The 20,440-nt window shown below is 47.2% G+C and overlaps 1 protein-coding gene and 1 long non-coding RNA gene across 8 annotated transcripts in view; one reads left to right on the top strand and one right to left on the bottom strand.

Annotated features, from left to right (window-relative positions):
- Nucleotides 1–4,970, bottom strand: part of EBF1 (EBF transcription factor 1) — a 419,723-nt gene extending 414,753 nt beyond the window's left edge. For 4 of the 7 annotated variants that reach the window (XM_055429599.2, XM_088838533.1, XM_088838534.1 and 1 more), the window contains exons 1-4: nucleotides 3,976–4,970; nucleotides 1,746–1,902; nucleotides 1,133–1,196; nucleotides 454–509 (exon numbers count right to left, since the gene is read on the bottom strand). In XM_055429599.2, coding sequence (XP_055285574.1) covers nucleotides 454–509; nucleotides 1,133–1,196; nucleotides 1,746–1,902; nucleotides 3,976–4,109 — 411 coding nt within the window. In that variant the 5' untranslated portion in view covers nucleotides 4,110–4,970. The remainder of the gene's footprint in view (nucleotides 1–453; nucleotides 510–1,132; nucleotides 1,197–1,745; nucleotides 1,903–3,975) is intronic. The other 3 variants (XM_055429597.2, XM_055429598.2, XM_055429600.2) reach the window with 1 other exon arrangement.
- A 172-nt stretch (nucleotides 4,971–5,142) lies between these two features.
- LOC129559476 (uncharacterized) lies at nucleotides 5,143–18,167 on the top strand. The gene is made up of 3 exons (XR_008686551.2): nucleotides 5,143–5,480; nucleotides 13,602–13,725; nucleotides 16,060–18,167. It is a non-coding gene; the product is annotated as an uncharacterized LOC129559476 (long non-coding RNA).
- Nucleotides 18,168–20,440: the final 2,273 nt, after the last annotated feature.

Here is a 20,440-nt window from a genome sequence, read left to right as displayed (position 1 = left end):
CGCTCTCAATCCATCTCCCCATTCCTGGAGAGGCTGCCTTTGCCCCTCACCCGTTCCTCCTACCCTCCACCTCCCGGGGGAGGTCCTGATGGTTTGAGTTTCACAAGTTCAGCCCGATCTGCACCAGGGTCCCTAGGCACCTTCTGCCCCCCCCTGGGGCTCCCTGGCCGGGTCACAGGAAGTTCAGCCTGTATTCTCCCCCACTCAGCACCCCCTTAGTCTTAATTCACAAGGTCTGAATTTCCCTTGTAAAGAAGGAGCCGTCGAGCCACCTTCCCCACGCGGCGAGCCAACGTGCTCATGGGCATTTGAGAGGCTGCGCTGAGAGAGCGGTCTGCCCAGGCATTGAGAGTTCGACTCCCAGCTCTCCCGCTAAGCAGTCGCCAGCTTCTTGACTCTCCTAAATTTCGCTGCCGTGGAGTCACCCCCGCGGCGCGAAATTAAGAAACTTACTTGTTTTGTCATGGAGTCAATGAGGCGAACGTAGAAATCCTGCTCGGTCCTTATTCCTGGGGGAGGGGACGGGGGATAGGGGAACGAAAGAGAATTAAGTGAGAAAGGATCTGCACAAAACAAACAAACAATGGAGCTCCAAGACTGATGGAACTCCGACTGTCCCGGAGAAGCACATTCGGGACCCCCTTTTCCCCAGGGCGCAGATAAGGGCCACTGGCCTAGACCGAGCGCTTTTGGAAGGCAGCCCCCAAGCGCTGGCAGCCGGGAATAAAATGGACCCCCGACCTGGGTACTCTCCCTTCCAAAGGCTGGAGCCCCTCTGCGAGCTCTCCTGCAGCCACCAAGGCCCTGACCGCTCGAGCCCCCTGAACTCGAGGGACTTTGGGGATGAAGCGGAGAAGCCCGGCCTTAGAACGCGGAGCAAGAAAAACAAAGACGCCCAGCGCGGGTTAAGGCACCACACCTGGGCCCAGGTACGCTGATGAGGCCGCCCTCGGGCCACTCAGAGCCCTCCTCAGGTGAGACCTCTTCAAGCAAAACCGACGGGGCCACTTTACCCCGAGAATGCCAAACAAGTGTGCTTTGCTCAGGGTTCTCGCCCACCTGGAGCTCCCCCATGTCCCCTACCCTCACCCGCAGCCCCGGGGTACCGGCGTGGACCCGACATGAGCCTCACCGTTGCTGTAGAGGAGCTGGAGCCGGTAGTGAATCCCGTTATTGGTCTTTTCGCTGTTGGCTTCCTGGGTTGCAGCAGAACGCAAAGACATAAGAGATGCAGGAGAGGTCGGCGTGAGCTAGTGGACCGACTTTGAGGCATCTTTCCCCAAGCAGGGACCCCCGGCCGGGGAGCCGGACAGGCCCGGGAGCACCAGAAATTGCGGCCAACTAGGATCCCTCCGCCGCCCTCCCGACCCTTACTGCTCCCTCTAACTTTCCAGAAAATTTCGTGGGGCGCGCACAGGCGATCCCGTGGCTAGGGCCTGCGGACAAGCAGAGGCAGGAGCTGTGCGTCGTCGCGCGGTCGAGGGCGGGTTCACACCGGAGCCCTTGACCCTGGAGTGCGAAGCCGGGCTCGCCTCTCTCCAGCTCCGGGGAGTCGGTGCGAACTTTTCTGGAGCAGAACCTCATGAACGGGGAGCCCAGGTTCGCCCAGAACGGGAAGTGGCTTGGGGACCCCGCGCAGGGATGTGTTATGGATGCTCTGCACTCGCGGAGGAGCGTGCCTCCCAAAGCGCCTGGGCCTGCTTCCCAGCCAGGGGGCGAGGGGCAGCGGCGCTGCGCCCACTTACTTTTTCTTTCTCCACGAACCCCACAAACGCTGTCCTCTCGATCTCCACGGGCTGGCCCTGTCTGTCGTAGAGGGCCAGGACGAAGTGGAAGAAGTTGGATTTCCGCAGATTGGAAGGCGGCTGCTTCTCAAAGTGAGCCCGGGCCAGACCCACCCCGCTGCGGCCAAAGACGCAGAGTTAGACGGCTAAGCGGGACAACAACCCGCGACCCCCGGTCACCCCTTACACACACGCGAATGCTCAAACTACCACCTTGTCTGCCCTCAAAATGCCCAGTGGGCTCCCTACACGCCCCCTCAGGCGCCTCGGGCCCACCAGGCGATGGGACCAGAGTGCCCGCAACTGTCCCATCCTCCCCGCCGAGAACCGGCGCGCCCCCCGAATTTGACGAAGAGGTGTGAAAGTTTTGTTTGGGTTTTGCGCAAGAGATAAAACGCTGTACGCATTTATTCCGACTTGACTCCGCTGCGCAGGGAGTAAGAAAAGTAACGGTGGCTGAGGTGAACCGGGATCGCGGCATAAAGACGGTAGTTGACAACTTAGAAAGAGGGTGGGCTGGGGAGTTGGTTCCCGCCACCCCCTCGAGTCTCCCGTGGGCAGGTGAAAATGGAGGAGGGGAACATACTCAGCTCCTCGCTGCAGCAGCCATCCTCCGGGAAACCTTATGTGCCCCCGGGACAGCCGCGGATACCCAGCATCGGGAAGCTGCATGTCCCCCCCACACACACCCCAGGAAAGCATGTGGAGGAAAAGGACCTGCGGGTGGAACTCAGAGCTGTCAGGGGTGGTCGCTGTGGGAAAGGGAATTGATTTTTTTTTAAGACCTGTCCTGACAAAGTTTTACTGTTTTGCAGAAATCCTCACACGCTTTCCAGAAATCCTATGAACAAGGGCTGAGGGCTGAGCGCGCCCTCCCGGGGGTTGGAGCCTGGGGCGCCAGGGGTTCAGTGAGGCCACTGACAGCTCGACCTGCCCGGACACAAGGGCTCTCGCGCACACACATATGCACGCGCCAAACACAGACATACACACACACACGCACACTTTCGCTTCTAGCCCGGTTACCCAACTCACTCTCACTACCAACCACCCCCATCCTTATTATCACTGGGGATGGGAACAGTGTTGTGGACACTTGTCCCCAGCCCGGAGAAGATGAGGATGATGTAATTAGTCATCTTCCTTCTTCCCTTTCCGCTCTCTCTGGGCGGGATAGAGTCTTGGGCCACCATATCTCCCACTCTCCCAAGCCCAAATGGTGGCCTGAAAAATAGGGGGGACCATTTCTCAGTTGGGACCAGGAGTCCCCAGAAAGGGTACAGAGGGTGCCCGGCAAAGTTCCCCCAGGTCAGTCTCCTAGAGCAGTGCCTCCAGGCCATACAACCTAGCATCCCAGGAGCTGAGAGTGGCAGAGGGGTTTAGGAGGGGCCATAGTTACAGACTGTAGGGAGGACTTTCAGAAGATGTCAGAATTAAAGTTAGGAGTTGCTCTTCTCCGGGTGGACCGAGAAAAACTGAAAGCTACAGAGAGGAAAGGAGAATCAGAGAGGAGAAATAAGATGATTCTAGGGGGATAGGTAAAGAGAAAAGGAGTTAAGAGAAGGGAAAAAGAGGAAAGAGGGAGAAAGTGAAGAAAGAAGAGGCAGGAAAGAAGGAAGGAGAAGAAAGGGGGAAAGAAAGGAAGTGAAAGGAAAGGAGGAAGAAAGAAAAGAAAGGGAGGAAGAGAGGGAGGCAGGAAACGAAGGAGAAGGAAAGAAAGTTTTCAAGTGGGAGAAAAGGGCAAAAAGAAAGAAAAAGAGGAAGGAAAGGAAGAACGAAGAAGAGAAAGGATGGAAGAAGGAAAAAAATGAAAAAAAAAGGCAAAGAAAAGCGGAAAAAAATGAAAGGAAAGAAAGCCGGCCAGAAAAGAAACAGCAATCACAGAAAAACACAGATATCCAACATCACGCTGGTGAGAGCCTCTTCTGGCTTAAAACAAAATGAAAACAGTCACAGACCAGGCAGGGGAAAGTGCCGGTAAACCGTGGGCTCCTCGCAGGCAGCTCCCGGCTCTCCAACCGCAGGCAACCAAGACCTGGCGGCCGGGGAGCGCGGAGCCCCGGAGGCGAGCAGAGCCCAGCCGTAGACGCCAGAGCGCGGCTCGACCCCGCGGCGGCCACTGCCGCTACCGCCGCCCGGCTCTGCTGCTCGCGGCTTGCCTCCCCGGCCGCGGTCCCCCAGCGGTACCCACCTCTGCGCCGCCGTGTTGGCGTCCAGCACCCCGGCGCCCTGCATCCACGTCCGCACCGCGTTCATGCCGCTGCCCAGCGGCTCTTCCTTCATGCTGCTTCCACTCCGTTGGATGCTTTCCTGAATCCCAAACATGAAAACAACCTTTTCTTGTGGAAAATCTCCTCCCCCTTGAAAATTTGAAAAAAAAAAAAAAAAAAGCAAAGAAAACGCCAGCCAGAGATTTTTTTTTTTTTTTTTTGAGTCGATGAACTCGCACTAGATCGAGGCGGGCTGGAAAGCAAATTTTTAAAAAATGTAAACCTTCGCTCAAAATTGAGCGATAACCCGGAAAAAAAAAAAGAGAGAGAAAAGGAAGGGAAAATCCAACAAAAAGACCAAAATAAAAAAAAAAAAAATAGAGATGTGTGCTTGGCTGTTGGGGGTTGTTTGGTTGGTTAATTTTTGGTTTGGGTGCTTTTTTTTGCTTTTTTTTTTTTTCTTTTCTTTTTTTTTTTTTTTTTTGTAATGATCACAGGCCGGTGAAGGACAGGAGGGGCTGGAGTTTCCTTTTGTAGAGGTACCGTTCACTTGAAGAAGCAGGAAGAAAAAAAAAAAAAAAAAAAAAACCCTGATGGCAATTTAAGAAACAATAGACTCAACTCGCGCTGCCGGCTTTGCTACTTCAAGTGTCATTTTCCACAACCAGGCAAGTTTTTCCCCTCTCTCTCTCTCTCTCTTTTTTTCCCTCCTTCTCTCCCAACCAAAGATGTTTCTTTCCTTTCAGCGTGTATAGATGAGGAGGACGCTGGTTGCCGTAGACAGATACACCAGAGAGGGAGAGTAGGGTGGGGGGAAGGGGGAGGGGGTAGGGAAAGACAGAAAGAGGAGAGGAGAGGAGAGGAGAGGGGGAGAGAGAGGTGGACCCTGCTAGATAGAGATTCTGTTTTCTCCTTGCTAAAACAGAAGTGATTTGCAGGCTTTCCCTATGGAATCCAGTTTGACTCTCCCCAGAGCTAAACACAAGCACACTAACCCCAAAGGGAGGAGGCGGGGCCCGCGCCACAAGGGCCCGCCCCCTCATTTGCATAACGTCATCCTTCCGCCTCGCCGTAGCCAATCGCGGCGCCGGAGCCTCCGGGCTCTCAGCGCAGGGCCACGCTCCCTCATTAACATCCCTCACCGGGTGGCGCAGGGGAGCCGGCCAAAGTTCTTTGCAAAGTGGCGAGCGAAGGATTGCTGAGTACCCGCGTCCGAGCTGGAGAGGAGCGGGGCTGAGCTGGGAAGTGCCGGGCAGAAGGGAGACAGAAGGAAGGGGAGGAGGAGATTCTTCTCAGGGATTTGAGCTGGGGTCTGCATCCTGGCCATTTCAGTCCGCTTAGCATCCTCGCCGCGCTCTGAGCGCGCTCGAGGCGCACAGGCTGCGCCCTCCCAGGGCCGTGTCCTGCTCCGCTGTTCTGGGACGTCGGGGGCAAAAGTGAAGGAGACGGGAGAGCTCGGGCAGAGAAAGCAGGACGCGCATCCCAGGTGCCCACCTCTTCGCTTTGAGGAGGGGGTGGTGGGTTGGAAAATGGGTGCGCGAGGTCGGCGCTGGGAGCTCGCGGAGGGCACTGCCTCCACGTTGGGAGGGAGGGGTGGACCCTGGGCCGGGGCAGGGGAAGCGCTGTGGATCCCCAGGGAGAGGTGGACCGGGCTCTGCCCCTAGTCAGGTCTCTGAAACACTTCTCGCTGGGCCGCTTGCCTGGAGACGGCCGGCGTTAGGCACTGGCCTCATGTGTTCACTTCTTTGGAGCATTCTGCGGGATACGTAAACGGTGGAACGAATGCTCTTACTGTAGATGTGCCAGGCTGCGTTTTAAATTTTGCTGACATTCAATCCTCACCCTCTCATCTCCGCCCTCCAAATAGATTTTTTCCTTAGTGTAACTACCAAAGCAAAAACAACGTCTCTGATGAGTTACTTGGTGTAGGGTTTCTCTCTTCCTTGTTCTTTCTGTTTAAATTGGGGGCTTGAACAAACCCTCCCCCAGCTTCTGCCTCTTCGACCTGTCCAGAAAGAAAGATCTGGAGAAGGAGGGAATGAAGGGAAGGAAAGAGGGAAGAAGGAAGGAAAGAAATGGTCCCCTACCTCAGATCTTTCGACATATATGGTTGTGGCTGGCAAAGGAAATAGCTAGATGTTTCTGGGTAATGTGCCCCATCATTTTTTAGCAGGTTGTAACCTCTAATAAGCACATGGTGAACTTCTGTTTCATTGCTCTCAAAGGAACTCCCTGACTGCAGCCAAATCTGCTAAAGGCTCCTTCGGGGAAATTCTCTGCCAGAAATCCAGGTCCCCTTTCTGCCTGCCTTTCTTGGCCCTTTGATTTAGGAAGCTCATGGGGTCAGTGATGGAAAAGTACACATGCCCATGTTGAATGGAATGGAGACAGGCAGAAGTTATGCTTTGTGCTCTTCACAGAGCAGAAAAGCGAGAGTCACTTCCAAACTAGTTGAAAGACTATTTCAGGCCTGAGGATACATGGCCACTGTCTTCAACACTGCTTTATCTCTTATGCACAAAGCCTGCCCAGTCTCATACCACTTAATTTCGACCACTTAATGTGCTGAGCTTTCTCCCTGGTACCATAACTAATGCCACTTCCTCCAAGATGCTCTTGAAGAGATCTGTTTGACCCAGCAGGATCCCCACACCTTCTCCCAGGCATACAGTAGATGTTCATGAGGTGTATGTTGGTAGAAACACTGGAAGGATTATAGATCTGTGAAGAGGCAAAATGGAAGGCTGGACATCCATCTCTACAGTATTTAACTGCAGAATTGAAACCTGGACTGCTGAAAACTTCTCAAAACTGCAAGTTTAGGCCCAAAGGGTGTCCAGAGCCAACCCCTTCCCCTTCCTGGACTTCTCTGCCCCCTCTGCCTTCTTTCCTCCCCTGCCTTGTCTGAAGGGATCCTTCAAAGAAGGGGGACCAGGATGCAGAGGCCACCCTCCTATCCAAGAGTCCCAGATTGCACTGGCAAAAGACAGAGACCTCCCTCTCTTTAACTTCCTGAATCTCTATTTTACGCTCCAGTAAATGGTGTTCAGGACTCCAAGTGAAGTCTGGTGAGGTACAAACCCCAGTGATGAGGAACACACAATGAGGGATCAGATCACTGCCAAAGGTGACAGAGAAAGGAGAGACACAGCCTCTCTGAGGACCAGGATCAGTGAGAGTAACACAACAGATGGATTTCTGGGGGGGGGGGGGGGGGGGGTCGTCAAGCAAATCTAGACACACTCTGCAAATGATGTGTTTGTGAAGGGGCCTGAAGCTGCCTCATCCAAAAGAGAAACTGGCCCAGAGAAATTCAGGCAGCCCAGTTCCTGCCTGAGCACCAAGAATCTCCAGAAACTACATAAGAGGAAGACAACCTCCACATCTACCAGGCCTTGGGAGGAAAAGAATACTAATAAAGGGAGATGGGAAAGTTGATAAGACCAAGTCCATTTGCACAGAGGTAGCAGAGATTTCAGCTGGGATGGTGAGTGTGTTTTATTTCAATCACACAGAACGTATCTGGAGCTTTCCTTCTGAGTGGGCTTGTGCTTCCTCACTCAGCAATAAATGTTTAAGAAGGAAGGAAGCTAAAGAGAAGGTGGGAAAGAGACAAAGAGGGTGACAGAAAACTCAGAATGACACCCAGGCCCGCAGACTGGTAGCTTTTTGTAGATTTCCTCTGGTGAATACTGAACTAGCCACTGGCAAGTTTAAACTTTGAAAAGTGTCTTAAACGCTTTTCAGTCTTCCCTCACGTAAGGTTTGCACCACCTCCAAAAAGCAAAACGTGTGTATATAGGGGTAACTATTTGCACTGAGGCCATCTTCATCCTTTTTGCACTGTAGTCACATCTCCAGTGGAGAGAAGAGACAAACTTGTACATATAGCATTGCCAGGCTTTATTTGTATATTTGTGGTATGACTTTAGGGTAATTTATAAGGCCAATCCCCAAACCCAGCTTATCACCTTAATCAAAAGGGGGAAGGAGACATTTTGTTAGAAATGCAGTTTTCCAGGCCATGTCCAGACCAACAGAATTAGGGAGAAAGAAAGTGAAGGGTGAAGAAAATGTACATGAGGAAGATCGACTTTATATGTGGATGGAGCAGTTGACAAGGTTTGATATTTCCTCTGGAGTGATGAGTCCCTCAGAGTTTCTCCCAAGGGACTGTTGGGTGGCAGAGGTCTGCATCCTCCCTCTCAGTTGCTCCAAACAGTGAACAAGGCTGCTCAGCCCCCAGGCTCTCCCTGGGCTGGGGGCAACTCTCAGACCCAGTGAGCAAGCTCCCCTCTCCCCACCCCAAACTTTGATGCCTTCTTGCTCTTGGCTACCCCAGACACTTCCGGCACAGAGAGATCAATTCCATTTCCAAAAGAGCATCAGTGCCACAGTAACTTCTGGGGAGTGCAAACAGAAACACACCCGCTCCCCAAAAGGGCAGAGATAAGATAAACACAGCCGAACTAGGACTTGGGGGACATCACTGGGAAAGAGGGGATCTTCTCTGCTCGGCCGCCCCCAGGAGGCCAGACTTGGGACCTGTCACTTTGAAAATTCCCTCATTCAGTCCCCCTTATGAAGGTGAACGCCCCGAAGGGCCACCTGTCAGGGTAATAGCCCCTGCCTTTTGCTGCTAGCCCAGTTCACTCAGAGTGAACCAGGGAGGAAAGAAGCATCTTTAAATGCTGGGAAAGATGGGGCGATGAAGGTCAAAGGTAGCAAGTCCTGCCGCATGCAGCCGGCCCCAAAGGCTAGGGTCTCTGGCAGGGGCGTGCAGAAGCCAAGGTTCCCCCGAAAGAGGAGAGGGTTGGGAGTACGTAGGAGCCCCCGGGACCCTGGCAAAGTGAGGACCTGAGCGTTGCGCGACTCCGCTCCGGCCCCAGAGCCGCACCCAGAAGCCTGCAGGGTCGATCACCCTTGCCTTCAGCAAAACCTGACCCTAAAGACCTCTACACGATGCCCTCGGGGGAAAAGGAGGCAGTGGTTTCACTGGAAATCCATCTGTCCCTCCTTGCTCTCCGTGCTCTGGCAAGCGGCAAAGAAAAGGGACCATTTCCCCGGACCATGAACCCTGATTCCCACCCCGAGGGCTGCAGAGAAAGCCCGGTTTGTTCACCCATTCCGGCTGACACTTCCAGACCCTGGGAGCATGCTTCGCCCCATTGTACAGACAGGGAAACTGAGGCCTACAGAGGGAAAAAGTCACCCACTGAGAGCTAGGTGGTAGAAATCAGGCAAATGACACTGCTGGGACTCTGGCTTGAGAGGCTTAGTCGTCCTAGGAGGGGGGCTTGAGGCAAGGGGTTCCAATAAACCTTTCCCAGGCGAGCCTGCTGACTCTCTTGGGTCCCCTGGGGCGTCCCCAGGTAAGAAGAGATCACATTTGTTGAAGGTTTGATGGGTACAAACTCACTGAATTCCCACAACCGACAAAGAAGGCGGGTAAAATCACCTCTATTTTACAGGTGAGAAAACTGATGCTCTGTGATTTAAATGAAACAACGTGGCCAGGGTTGCACTGCCGATAAAGCCGCGGAGCGGAAATTTCTCCAGAGCCAGTACCCTGAAAATTGGATCTGAACCACTCACCCAGCGCCCTCGTTCATCTCCAGCGTTTGCCTTGGTTCTTGCCCTCCATCGCTCAAAGATCCCTTTAGCTCTCAAGCCTGTAGGTATCCCAGACGACCAAGGAGCATGGGCGCAAGATGTACCCTAAGGGCAGGCAGCAGAGAGGAGACAGGAGGATAAGGGGTTCTGAAAAGCGCTAAAACGCGGACTGTTCGCACATTCCCGCGGTCGAGATCCGAGATCCGAGCATCTCTGGGTGGCCAGTGACAGGTCCTGCCGGCTCCAGCCCTGACTGTGCCACGTTTGCTATGAGATCTCCAGTCAGCCGCTTCTCCCCAACTTTAGCTGAAATTTTGGAGCCCCAGGCGCATGCAAATTCGCCTAATTCAAATAAACTAAATACAAGATTGTGTGGGGATGCCTGGTACTCCCTTCAGAGAGCAGAAATCTGGACATCTGCGGATGTGCTTTAATAGAGGAAGGCCATATAGCCTTGGAATGACCGCAGCTAAAAGCACGTTATTCTGTGCAGAGAGAATACAGTTGGCGGCACTGCCAGAAAGGTCCCAGTCCAAGGCTGTCCCAGGGCGCGACCGTACCCCTCCCCTGACCCTTCCGCACAGCCCTCCAGCCCGCGGGACTGGAGTCTGATAAGGCTGGTTGATTCTGGAGTATGAATGGCCCTTGCTCCCCGCTCGCTAGGAAGGAGATTCCAGGGTGGCAGAACGAGGCTGCCTGCCGGGCTGTTTATAAATTAGCATCCCTTCAGCAGTGCAAATCCGAAAAGAAAGAAACTGAGTCTTCCGAGGATTTGGAGCGAAAGGGAAGGAGGAGTAGGCCTGTTTGCTTAGAGTAAAGAAGGAGAAGGGAGGAGGAGTTTTCAGCGGACTAGCTTGAGATTCCCGAGTCACAAAAAGTTTTCGGGTGTTTTCCTTAAGGGGCAATTCACTAGATGTTTTTGCACCGTTCCGCACTTGGAGGTCTTTGTTGGATGTATGTGATTGTGAGTGTGCAAATGTGTTTGTACAAACGAAGAATGGTTGCATATTGTGGGCCTGTGCAATAGGCATGTGTGGCAGTGCACTTGGTGACATCGTGCACTTGGGTGCATGCGTGTCCATGTGCTTGAGGATTGTTGCACACAACCGTGAGTACACAAGGGCATGTCTATAGTATGTGCCTGTGTCACGTGTAGACGTGTCTCGATTGTGAGTGTGCATGTGAAGAAATGTGTGTGTGCGCGCAAAAGCATCGTACATGTGTCTGAGCCTGGGCTCATATGTTATTCGTGTGCCATGTGTGCATGTGCAACCCAGCAAAGTAGTTACAAAATATCTCAGGTCCAATCAAAGGTGCAGGCAGCGTCCTACGACAAGGAAAACTGTTGCTCCTTTGGCCTGCAGGTAACAGGGAGCTGCCCACAGGGTGCAGGACCTGCCCAAAAGCTACAGGTTAGCCTGCAGAGAGGGTGAGGCAGGTTCCAGCCGGGGTCCACGATTTATCCGGATTGCCCAGTGATCCCTGCTGGACAGTTCTGCATTCTTAATTGATCCTCGCGGACAGTTTCTGATTATTGACGCCGTGTGTCCTAAAGGACACTGCTTCAGGCTATCTGCGTTAAGTATTTATTATCTTCATCAACATCATTATTTGGTGGCTGTATGTAGATGGTGCCAGATCCATAAAGATAGCCCTGCCCCGCCTCTCCGAGGCTGCCATGGGTGCCTGGTGACCCGCGGGCGCCTGAATCTTCCCTTTACGTGGAGCCACAGCGCCACCTTGCGATCACCCCAGCGTCCTTCCCACCACTGCCACCCAAGGCAGAAGCTTTTCTGGTTCAGACCTCCCAAGTTAACCACTACTGGTTTTCCATCCGCTTTTCATTCCTCTTTCCCTCACTAGAACGTTACACTTCGCCAGAGCCTAGAGGTTTCCCAAACACACCTTTGCCGCAGCATCTTTATACAGGAGCAGAATGCCTACACCCTTCTCCACCTGGAGAAGCTCCTCTCCCCTTGCAATCACTGGCTCAAATTAACCTCTTCCGCGAAAGTTTTCCAAACCCATTCTATAGGCAGTCACTCACACCATTCCCCGACTCGCCTAATGCTCATATCACACTGGACAGCAAACATCGTTTAAATATCTCCCCCTCCTTCCTAATCAGGGAGCTCCCCAACAACCTCTATTGTTGTTTATAGCAACGACAATAACAAAAATTACAAAAATTAGTACATGCTGAGCACATGGAGCATCTTATTCAGTGTACTGTTCTAAACACTTGACTTTCATTATCTCATTTAACTTACCCATGAATAAGCATCAATATAATTTCCCAGTTTGCAGATGAAGCTAGAGTGCCTGTCCACGGTCGCATTGCAGAGCCTAACCCAAGTTTTTTGGTCTAAGGCCAGAACCCACTTTTCTTAACCTCTGTGCCTTGCATATTTATTCAGTTCTATATCCACAGGCTTTAAGACAGGGCTAGGCACAGAGTGGGCATTCATATATCTATGAATAAAGGAACCAATGCCAATTTAAATTCTTTCCTCTCCCAGAGAGGTGGATTAGAAAAACACTGCAATTATCAAACACTTTGGTTGAAATATTACCACAATGATTTATCCCCACAGAGGATTCCCACTCCTAACTAGCTAGGCGACCTTGGTCAAGTCATTTCATCTTCAATTTCCTCATTTGTAAAAGCAGGTTTGCTGTGAGGAATAAGTGAGGGAAAAATGTAAAGTATTTGATACAGCCCCTTGTACTGTAGTCGTTACCCAATAAAAATTTGCTATTAATATAATTAGTAATGATAGTTTAGAAAACTAAAGCATGAAACACAAAATTGATTTGCCCCTAGTCACAGAGAATTCATGGTACCTCTGTATAAAATTATCTCACTATTATATCTTCATTTCCATCTTGAACATAAAATATGTAATAAAATATGTTTGGTTTATTGTGGTTGGGGTGTTAATGTTAACCGTGCTCTGTTATAAAATTTTAAGGGGCAGGGGGGAAAGATATAATTAAACAGTAAATCAGCAGCCTTTGACTCTTACCCTTTTCTTTTGCTTTGTAGATTTTTACTAAGAAGGATTTAAAGAAAGACTATAAAAGTGCTTATTTTCCTGGAAAGTACAAAACTCTTATTTTTTAATTTAGGGGACATTCTGAGCTAGTTTTTTCCCCCCACTTGAAACACTTTGTTGTTAGTAATACACTAAAAGTTTAAAAATATGTAAGCAAATAGTTGTACCCAAATAAAAGAAACAAATGAGAGCCTTTAAACATATTCCAGACCTTCCAACATTTCCCAGAAAGGCTAACTTTTAAAGGTTCAAAATCTCTTTGTAGAGGGACCTGTTAAACAATTACTCTTATTAGCAATTTAAGTGAATATGAACTTTACTGTCCGGCCAGGCTCTAACTTTCCTACTGTCATATTATTTTAGAAAGACTCTATTGACTGGTATAATCATATCATAAAGAAGCAATTTCTCCTTAAAGAAATGAGTCTAATAAAATCCACACAAGGCATGGATGTGTTGCCCCATTTAGCTGGCCCACAATGCATTTCTAGAAACTTCATCCCAGCCCCACATTTAGTTCAATTTGTACCTATTTCCCATTCTATGCAAGAGTAATGAAGATGGATTCAGGAAATTTTACCTGCCACAGATTAATGTGTTAAGAGTTTTTCTTGTGCAGCAGAGAGATATTTTATTACTCCAATTGATGATGTAACACACTGGCTTTTTGATAGCTGGGCTGGGTAGGGGACCTGTTTCATTTTCTTCTTTTTTTTTATTCCTATTATGTTAGCCATCACAGATGCTCATCAAAATTATGATTTTTCTTCTTCCAGGTGCATGGTAAGATTAAACTATTCTGATCCTTCCGCATTTAGATGGGACCTTGTAATTTGCTTTGACAAATGAGGAATTAGCAGAAGTAGTGTGTGTTATTTATAGGCAGAAGCTTTAAGCCCCAGTGTGCAATTCACCAAACCCCTTTTCCCTTGTCACAGCTGCTGGCCACCCCCAGATGGAGTTTCGCTCCGCCTGCCACTCTTTGCAAAGATAATGTGGAGTGAAGAGCCCTCCAATCCACAGTGGACTTCTAACATGAATAGGAAATGATCTTTTGTCACTGTAAGTCCCAGGGATTTTTTACTGCTGTATAATTGAGCCTCTCCTGACTAGTATGCCTGGGAAGGTAAACTTATATTTTTCTTTTTGTGGCCAATATGAAAATTCTTCTCCTAGGATGAAAAGTAGACTTCCACATCTAATAGAATAACCAGGTAATGAAATTATTCAACTAGAAATCAGAATCTTATTTTCTTACTCAATTTATTCATTTCCCGTGGATCAAAACATCATTTGGGAAACTCAGAAATGAGGAAAACAACTGAATTTTAGATATGCAGAAAAGGAATCTCAAAATCATTGTTGGACCTTTATAAGGATTTTCAGTAGATTTTTCTTCCATAATGCAATATTTAATTGCAGATACACAATGAAGGGAATTTTATAGGTTTTCGATTTAAGAGTTTTTATTAGGAGTTATATGAGGAACAGAGAAACATTTCTTCCTTCATTGTGTTCATCTCTGTACTTTCAGGGTGAGGAAATGGCAAAAATACTTATCAACTTGTGTTTAAGGAACATGATCTAGGGCAAATCAATTAAACTTACCAGATCTTACTTTCTTCATCTGGAAAATAAGACCATCTTTAGGATGGCAGCCAGTTCTATTAAACTAGAACTCCAAGATACTTGACTGATTTGAGTTTCAAGAATCGATGCTACAGTAGTACAAGAATCTTCCTGTGTTTCTATCTTCAGCACTGTTTTGTGAGACATTTGTGATTTTTCTCATACTGATCCCCAACTTAAAGCTACCACTTCTTAAGCCAGATAGACAGTGCTTCTTCTGTTTAACTTCACATTTTTTAAATGTAGGAATCTGCTAGAAAATTGGACCATATAGATTTGGAGTTATGTAAAATACTCTGTAATTTTCTAGCCAGGAGGAAAATTTTGGTTTTTATTATTGGAGAACTATTCTTTCAGAACTATTTTATTATTGGAGAACTAGGCGCAGATCACCTAAGGAAATTTCCTGTTAATTTTCATGAAATTTTTGTGAGAAAATATTGACGGTGTAACAAGTGCTGTAGGGTGAAATCGTTACAATCTGTTCTTCATCCTCAGTGTGGCTGACTGATCGCCAGAAGCAATACTATTACTTCCTTTGGATAATTTACAATTGACAAGGCTTCACATGAGTTATTACCTTGACTCCTCTCAACAAACCATGCAAGTGACATTTCTCCCCCATTTCACAGGGGAGGAGCTAAGGTTGAGATGTGCCCTTGCCCCGAGGCTAGTAAGAAACCAAATTTGGCAGTAACCCAAGAGCCACAGCTGCCCATGAAATTAAGAAAACTGTCTACAACTCTACCAGGGAATAGAAAGTGTTGAAACCAGGCCACAGGGCACTCCTTTACAGAAAGATGGAGGATGCTTTCTGTTACACACATTATTGCTGTCATCTAACTCCTGGCTTCTCTTTCCTCCAGGCACCCCCCAAAATTACAGTCCTCTCCTTGTAGTTAAGTGTGGTCATCTGACCTACTTGAGCCAGAGCGTTTACTTAGAAGTGAGAGGACCCTCCGTAGTTGCTCCCCTCAACCAGAGGTATTAGCAAGGATAGATCCATCAGTTGGTATCCTGCAGTCATGATCACAGTGAGCAGAGGTCTTTGCCAAAACCCAACAGATTTGATGTAAGCATGTGGTTTAAGCCACTGGGGATTTGGGGTTTGTTGGTTACTGCAGCTTAGCTTAGTCTGTCCTGACTGGTTCAGTTTTCTAATTCAAATATAAGTCTTTGCAAAAAAAAAAAAAAACTATCTCTGTGGGATGGCCTCTTGTAAACTTGAATCACATAGAGTTAGCCCTCTGTATCCCCACATTCTGGATCCAAGGTTGGTTGAATTCCCTGAATGTGGAACCTGTGGATAGGATGGCTGAATGGACTCTTATAAGGGACTTGAGCATCCTTGGATTTTGTTATCTGTGGGTCATGGAACCAATCCCCCTTGGATACCGAGGGATGACTGTACACATACCTTTTGAAAAGAAAATAGACTCCTGGATCCCTCGTGTTTTTATTTAAATTAATTTTACTATCTTACTTAAATATGCACAAGCATAAAACTAGGGATAAATTCTTTATGCACATGGCACAAACAACTATAAAACCAAGTTACAAAAGTAATGAAAAAGAAAAGCACCACAAAAGCAAAGATTTATAAAGAAACAATAAAAAAAAGTCTGGAAACACTGTTTTGTGGGAATTAAATTCCCACACAAATGTCAAGATGTTTCTGAGTTCAATAAAGTAGGTTCTTTTAGGCTGGTATGTCTAATTATGTCTTGTGTAATGCTTCAATTCTTCTACCATTTTTCTCTTTTTCAGAACCACCACCAACCATTCCTTAATTCACGTGGTATAGGAAAAGCTTAAAGGAGTTATTTCAGTACCAAATCCACTTCTGTCCCTTTCTTACCAGCTTATGACAATAAAGCATCACTGTTGGCACCCAATAAACATAAACTAAAATGTGAGACTGGAAATTTTATGTCAGTACTCAGTTTTATAGAAATTACCCAGATAAGTCTGACTGTGCTTGACTTTTTAATGTTACCATTGAAATGAAAGCCCTGAGCTTTTAAATTCCTATCAAAGTCTAAGAAACTCCCCATTCTCCAAAATATCTTATATACCACTGAACAGTACACTGAAAAATAGCTGAAGTGGTACATGTTATGTATATTTTACCATGATTTTTTAAAAGCTTTTTTCAGAGAGAATAGAGCAAGTTTCAGAGCAAGATATCCTGACTCTCAATTCCCCACTCCCACTATCTTGATACCGGGTGACCTTGAATCAAGTTGCTTAACCTCTCTGAACCTCAGGTACCTCATCCACAAAGGAATACTGTACTTATTAAACAACTGTTTTGAGGAACAAAGAAAATAGAGTAAATGGAAGAGTCTCGCACAGCACTAGTCTGTGTGGAACTTCTATAGGTTTCCTCCTGGGCCACTGCTAAGACTGCATGTCTCTCCTTCCCAAGCAGCTAGGTACTGTCTCTGACTGAGCGGTGGCCAATGAAAGGCAGGTGGAATTGATGGAAGCCATTTCCAGATACAGCTTATAAAAACCTCCCAGAGAACCTTCCATTCCTCTTCCCTCTTCTGTAAGCTGAATCAGAGAATCTGAGACAAGATTCCAAAGCTCTAAGGCAGGACTTAACAAACTTTTTCGGTGAAGTGTTGAGAGTTCATATTTTCAGGTTCATGGGCTCTGCTCCCGCTGTCATAGGTACTCACTGTCATAGCCTGAGAACAGCTAAAAAGCTCAAATACATATGAATGGATGTGACTGTGTTCCAATAAAACTTTATTTACAAAAAAAAAAATACGACAGAAACAGTATTTGACCTACAAGCTAAGTTTGCTGACCCCTGCTCTAGGATGAAAGGAATCTGGGTTCCTAAAACTGCCTGAGGAAATACCCTTTAGTACAAGCAAGAAATAACCTTCTCTTATGTCAACTCATAAGGGATTTTAGGGTTGTGTTGGTATTAGCCTACTCTGACATTTTTAGAGGAGGTCATGGAGAGGATATGACCACCTGCTGACCCTCGAGCTGAACCAGGGCAATCAGACACTCCTCACCCACTCGCCTGTCCTTGAAACATTTGCCCTCCATTCCCACAGTGGGAACTGTCTTCAAGGACATGGCCTTGAGTCAGCAGTGTGTTGGTGAGACCACCTGGATGGGACAGGTGACTGAATCCCATTAAGGTTTCCACCCAAACTTTTAAGATTCAGACAGGCAGGTGCAGAGATCTGCTTATCTTGCAGCCACCCAAGATAAGACTCATATCAAGTTCTCCTGCTTATCACACCTGCCACCTGCCAGTCTGGAGTGGTCTGCCTCTTTCTTCAGTCTCCCCTTGCCCTCCGTGTACAGCAGCCAGTTTCCAATTCACCCTGGAAGCTCCTTAGGTTTTGGTTTTTTAAATTTTGGGCCACATCTCATGGCATGCGATTCCTTAGTTCCCTGACCAGGGATTGAACTTGTGCCCCCTGCAGTGGAAGGCGGAGTCTTAACTACTGGACTGCTGGGGAAGTCCTGCTCCTGGTGTTTTAAACCAACAGATATCATACCCAACAACATAAATTCCTCTTCTGCCCTACATTCCTTTGAAACCAGGGACTGTGGGTTATTCATCTGTCACAATGACTTCCGAATACATGTTAGTGAAACAAATAAAACACCATTAAATAGAAAATCATGTGCATGGGGATTAATGGGTGCAACAGCTATGATTTTCTAACCCATCTCTGTCCTCTCTCTCCATCCCATCACCCTATCCTAGACACATACCTGGGTTGTTTGTGCCCCATCCCAGGTAACCAGAGACAACATTTGGGAGACAGTTTGCTTGCATGAATTAAACAGAGCTTGCTTAATTGGTTCATTTTATGTGAACAATTTGCTCCCTCTTATAAGAAATAAGCCCCTGGAACATACTGCAAAGTCAGCTTTCAGTTGTAGCTCAGCTGCGATATAATAGCACGTTGATAGCCTATCACCTACAGCCATGCCTATGCCATCACTGCAGTTTAGTACTTTTACCCCTAATTATAGTCGGGGAGCCTGAGACCTCAAGAGTTTAAAAAAACTTTTCCAAAATCCTATGCTGGCCACACCAGAAACCCATAGCTATGCGAGTCTCAGACTTGGTGCTGCCCAAAACTGGATTCTGAAACCTCTGGAATCTCACCCACCTTCACTACTTGAAATGTATTTGTTGGGGAACAATTAACCTTAGGATGAGTAATCTGTCACCACTCTGTGTGAGTTTCAAATTTTCCCATTACAAGAGGAAAATGAGAAAAATATGTCCTAGATAACACAGAGAAAAATGCTTCATTGTCTTAATTGCCTTTCTATTTCAATCAAGGAAGGCATTTAATTATTTCTGAACTACATTCAAAACTCTCTCTCAAGAATATTAGTCTCCCCAGGTGAGTTAACCAAATCTGTGCAAAACATATCTCGTGTCTGAATATTAATATCAAACATTTATTGAGCACTTTTTATATATTCCAATGACTTAATTCCTTCCACTTAGTGATCTCATTTTTCCCTCAGAGCAAGTCCATGAGGTGAAAACAGTCCTTATTCTTCCCTGACAAGTGAGGAAACTGAGGCAGAAAACTGAGACAGCATTTGTGTTAAGTGGTGAATCAATGTTCAATCCCAGGTCCCCACCCTTGGGCCACATTGCCCCTCCCTCATTCTGCCTCACTGACTCTGTGCGTTCCCCTCTAGATTTCAATTTCTGAGTAAATGTGCAAAACTCATCACTCATCATGACCTGTGTCAGCGACTCAAGGGTCATCTGGAACTTGAGGTGGGTCATCTAGAGTACATGGAGTCAGAAAGGGCTGAGTCCACCTGGCTTCTTGCACAAGGAAGGAAGCCCCAGACATTTCACACCACTGCCTTGGGCCCTGGAAAGACCAGGGCCCAGCTCTGACTTCATCATTCAAGGAAATAACTTTTCTATGATATGTACATAAAGCCACTATTATCTCACTCTTTAAAAAATGGAAAACAATCAACTCACCCTGCTGCTGTGTTCAGTCTTATCCAACTTTTTTCAACCCCATGTACTGTAGCCCACCAGGCTCCTCTGTTCATTAAAATTTTCAGGCAAGAATACTGGAGCAGGTTGCCATTTTCTATTCCAAGGGCTCTTCCCAACCCAGGGATCAAACCCGTTTCTCTTGTGTCTCCTGCATTGGCAAATGGATTCTTTAACACTGTACCATCTAGGAAGCCCAATCAATTCACTGTTTATAGTCTAAAACTGAATGGCATGAACACATGTGTTGTATAAGTAAGAAAAAGAAAATATTTTCTTCTGTGATGGACTGTCCCCTTCAAAATGTACTATAAAACAGAATAAAGGCTGGATTTTGAAATCTGTGGGCCATATCACTAGGGAAGTTGACACTGGCAATTTCCACAAGGATTTTAAACTTTATAATATGATAAGCATAGAACAATGAGTACACTTATATCCTCAGAACAAATGCTTTATAATTTGGGTTAAATATTTTTTACTCTTCACAGTAGTCTTAATTTCAATAACATGGCTATTTTTAAACATTTTAATGAAAATATTCTATTTCATTAACTGTCCATATAAGTATGTATGAGAAAATTGATATTTTTAAAATGTAAAATGGCTTGTATTCCTAATAAGTAATAGCAACTATTGATTTCTCAACTGTGTGTCTTTAAAGGCTTCTATTCTTAAGTCTGATCATTTGCACAGATGAATCTATTTTCTCTCCAGTAAATATGTTAACACTTAAAAAGACCATATATGCTCAGCTTCTTGTATTAAGGCTCGTGGAAGTCATAGACCCTTGAGACATGCAAGCAGTTGTCTAGTAAAGATTTGAACCATATTCTTGAACAGCTGGAATTAGGTAAGAAGTCTAAACAAAGTGCATTTTCCCGTGTGCTGGTCCACGGCCATGTGTATAGCACTTCCAAGCATTTAAGCACCCAAATTCCACTATCTTCTAGGGACCCCATGCCAACTTGGACACATTTAAGGATATGAGAGACTAAAACACCACTGAGCTTCCAGTTTCCACTCACAGCAGCTACATCATTCAGATCACTCCCCACTGCACACACACACCCTGCATACATTGGTTTCCAAACTGCCAACATCTCCTGAAAATGACTGAGGAGCCCAAACAGC

Source organism: Moschus berezovskii, chromosome 8 (assembly GCF_049115385.1).
Source record: "Moschus berezovskii isolate FMDL1 chromosome 8, NW_MosBer_1.0, whole genome shotgun sequence".
NCBI classification, from domain to species: Eukaryota; Metazoa; Chordata; class Mammalia; order Artiodactyla; family Moschidae; genus Moschus; species Moschus berezovskii.
Note: the sequence above shows the minus strand (reverse complement) of the source record. Positions and strands in the feature narration are given on the sequence as shown.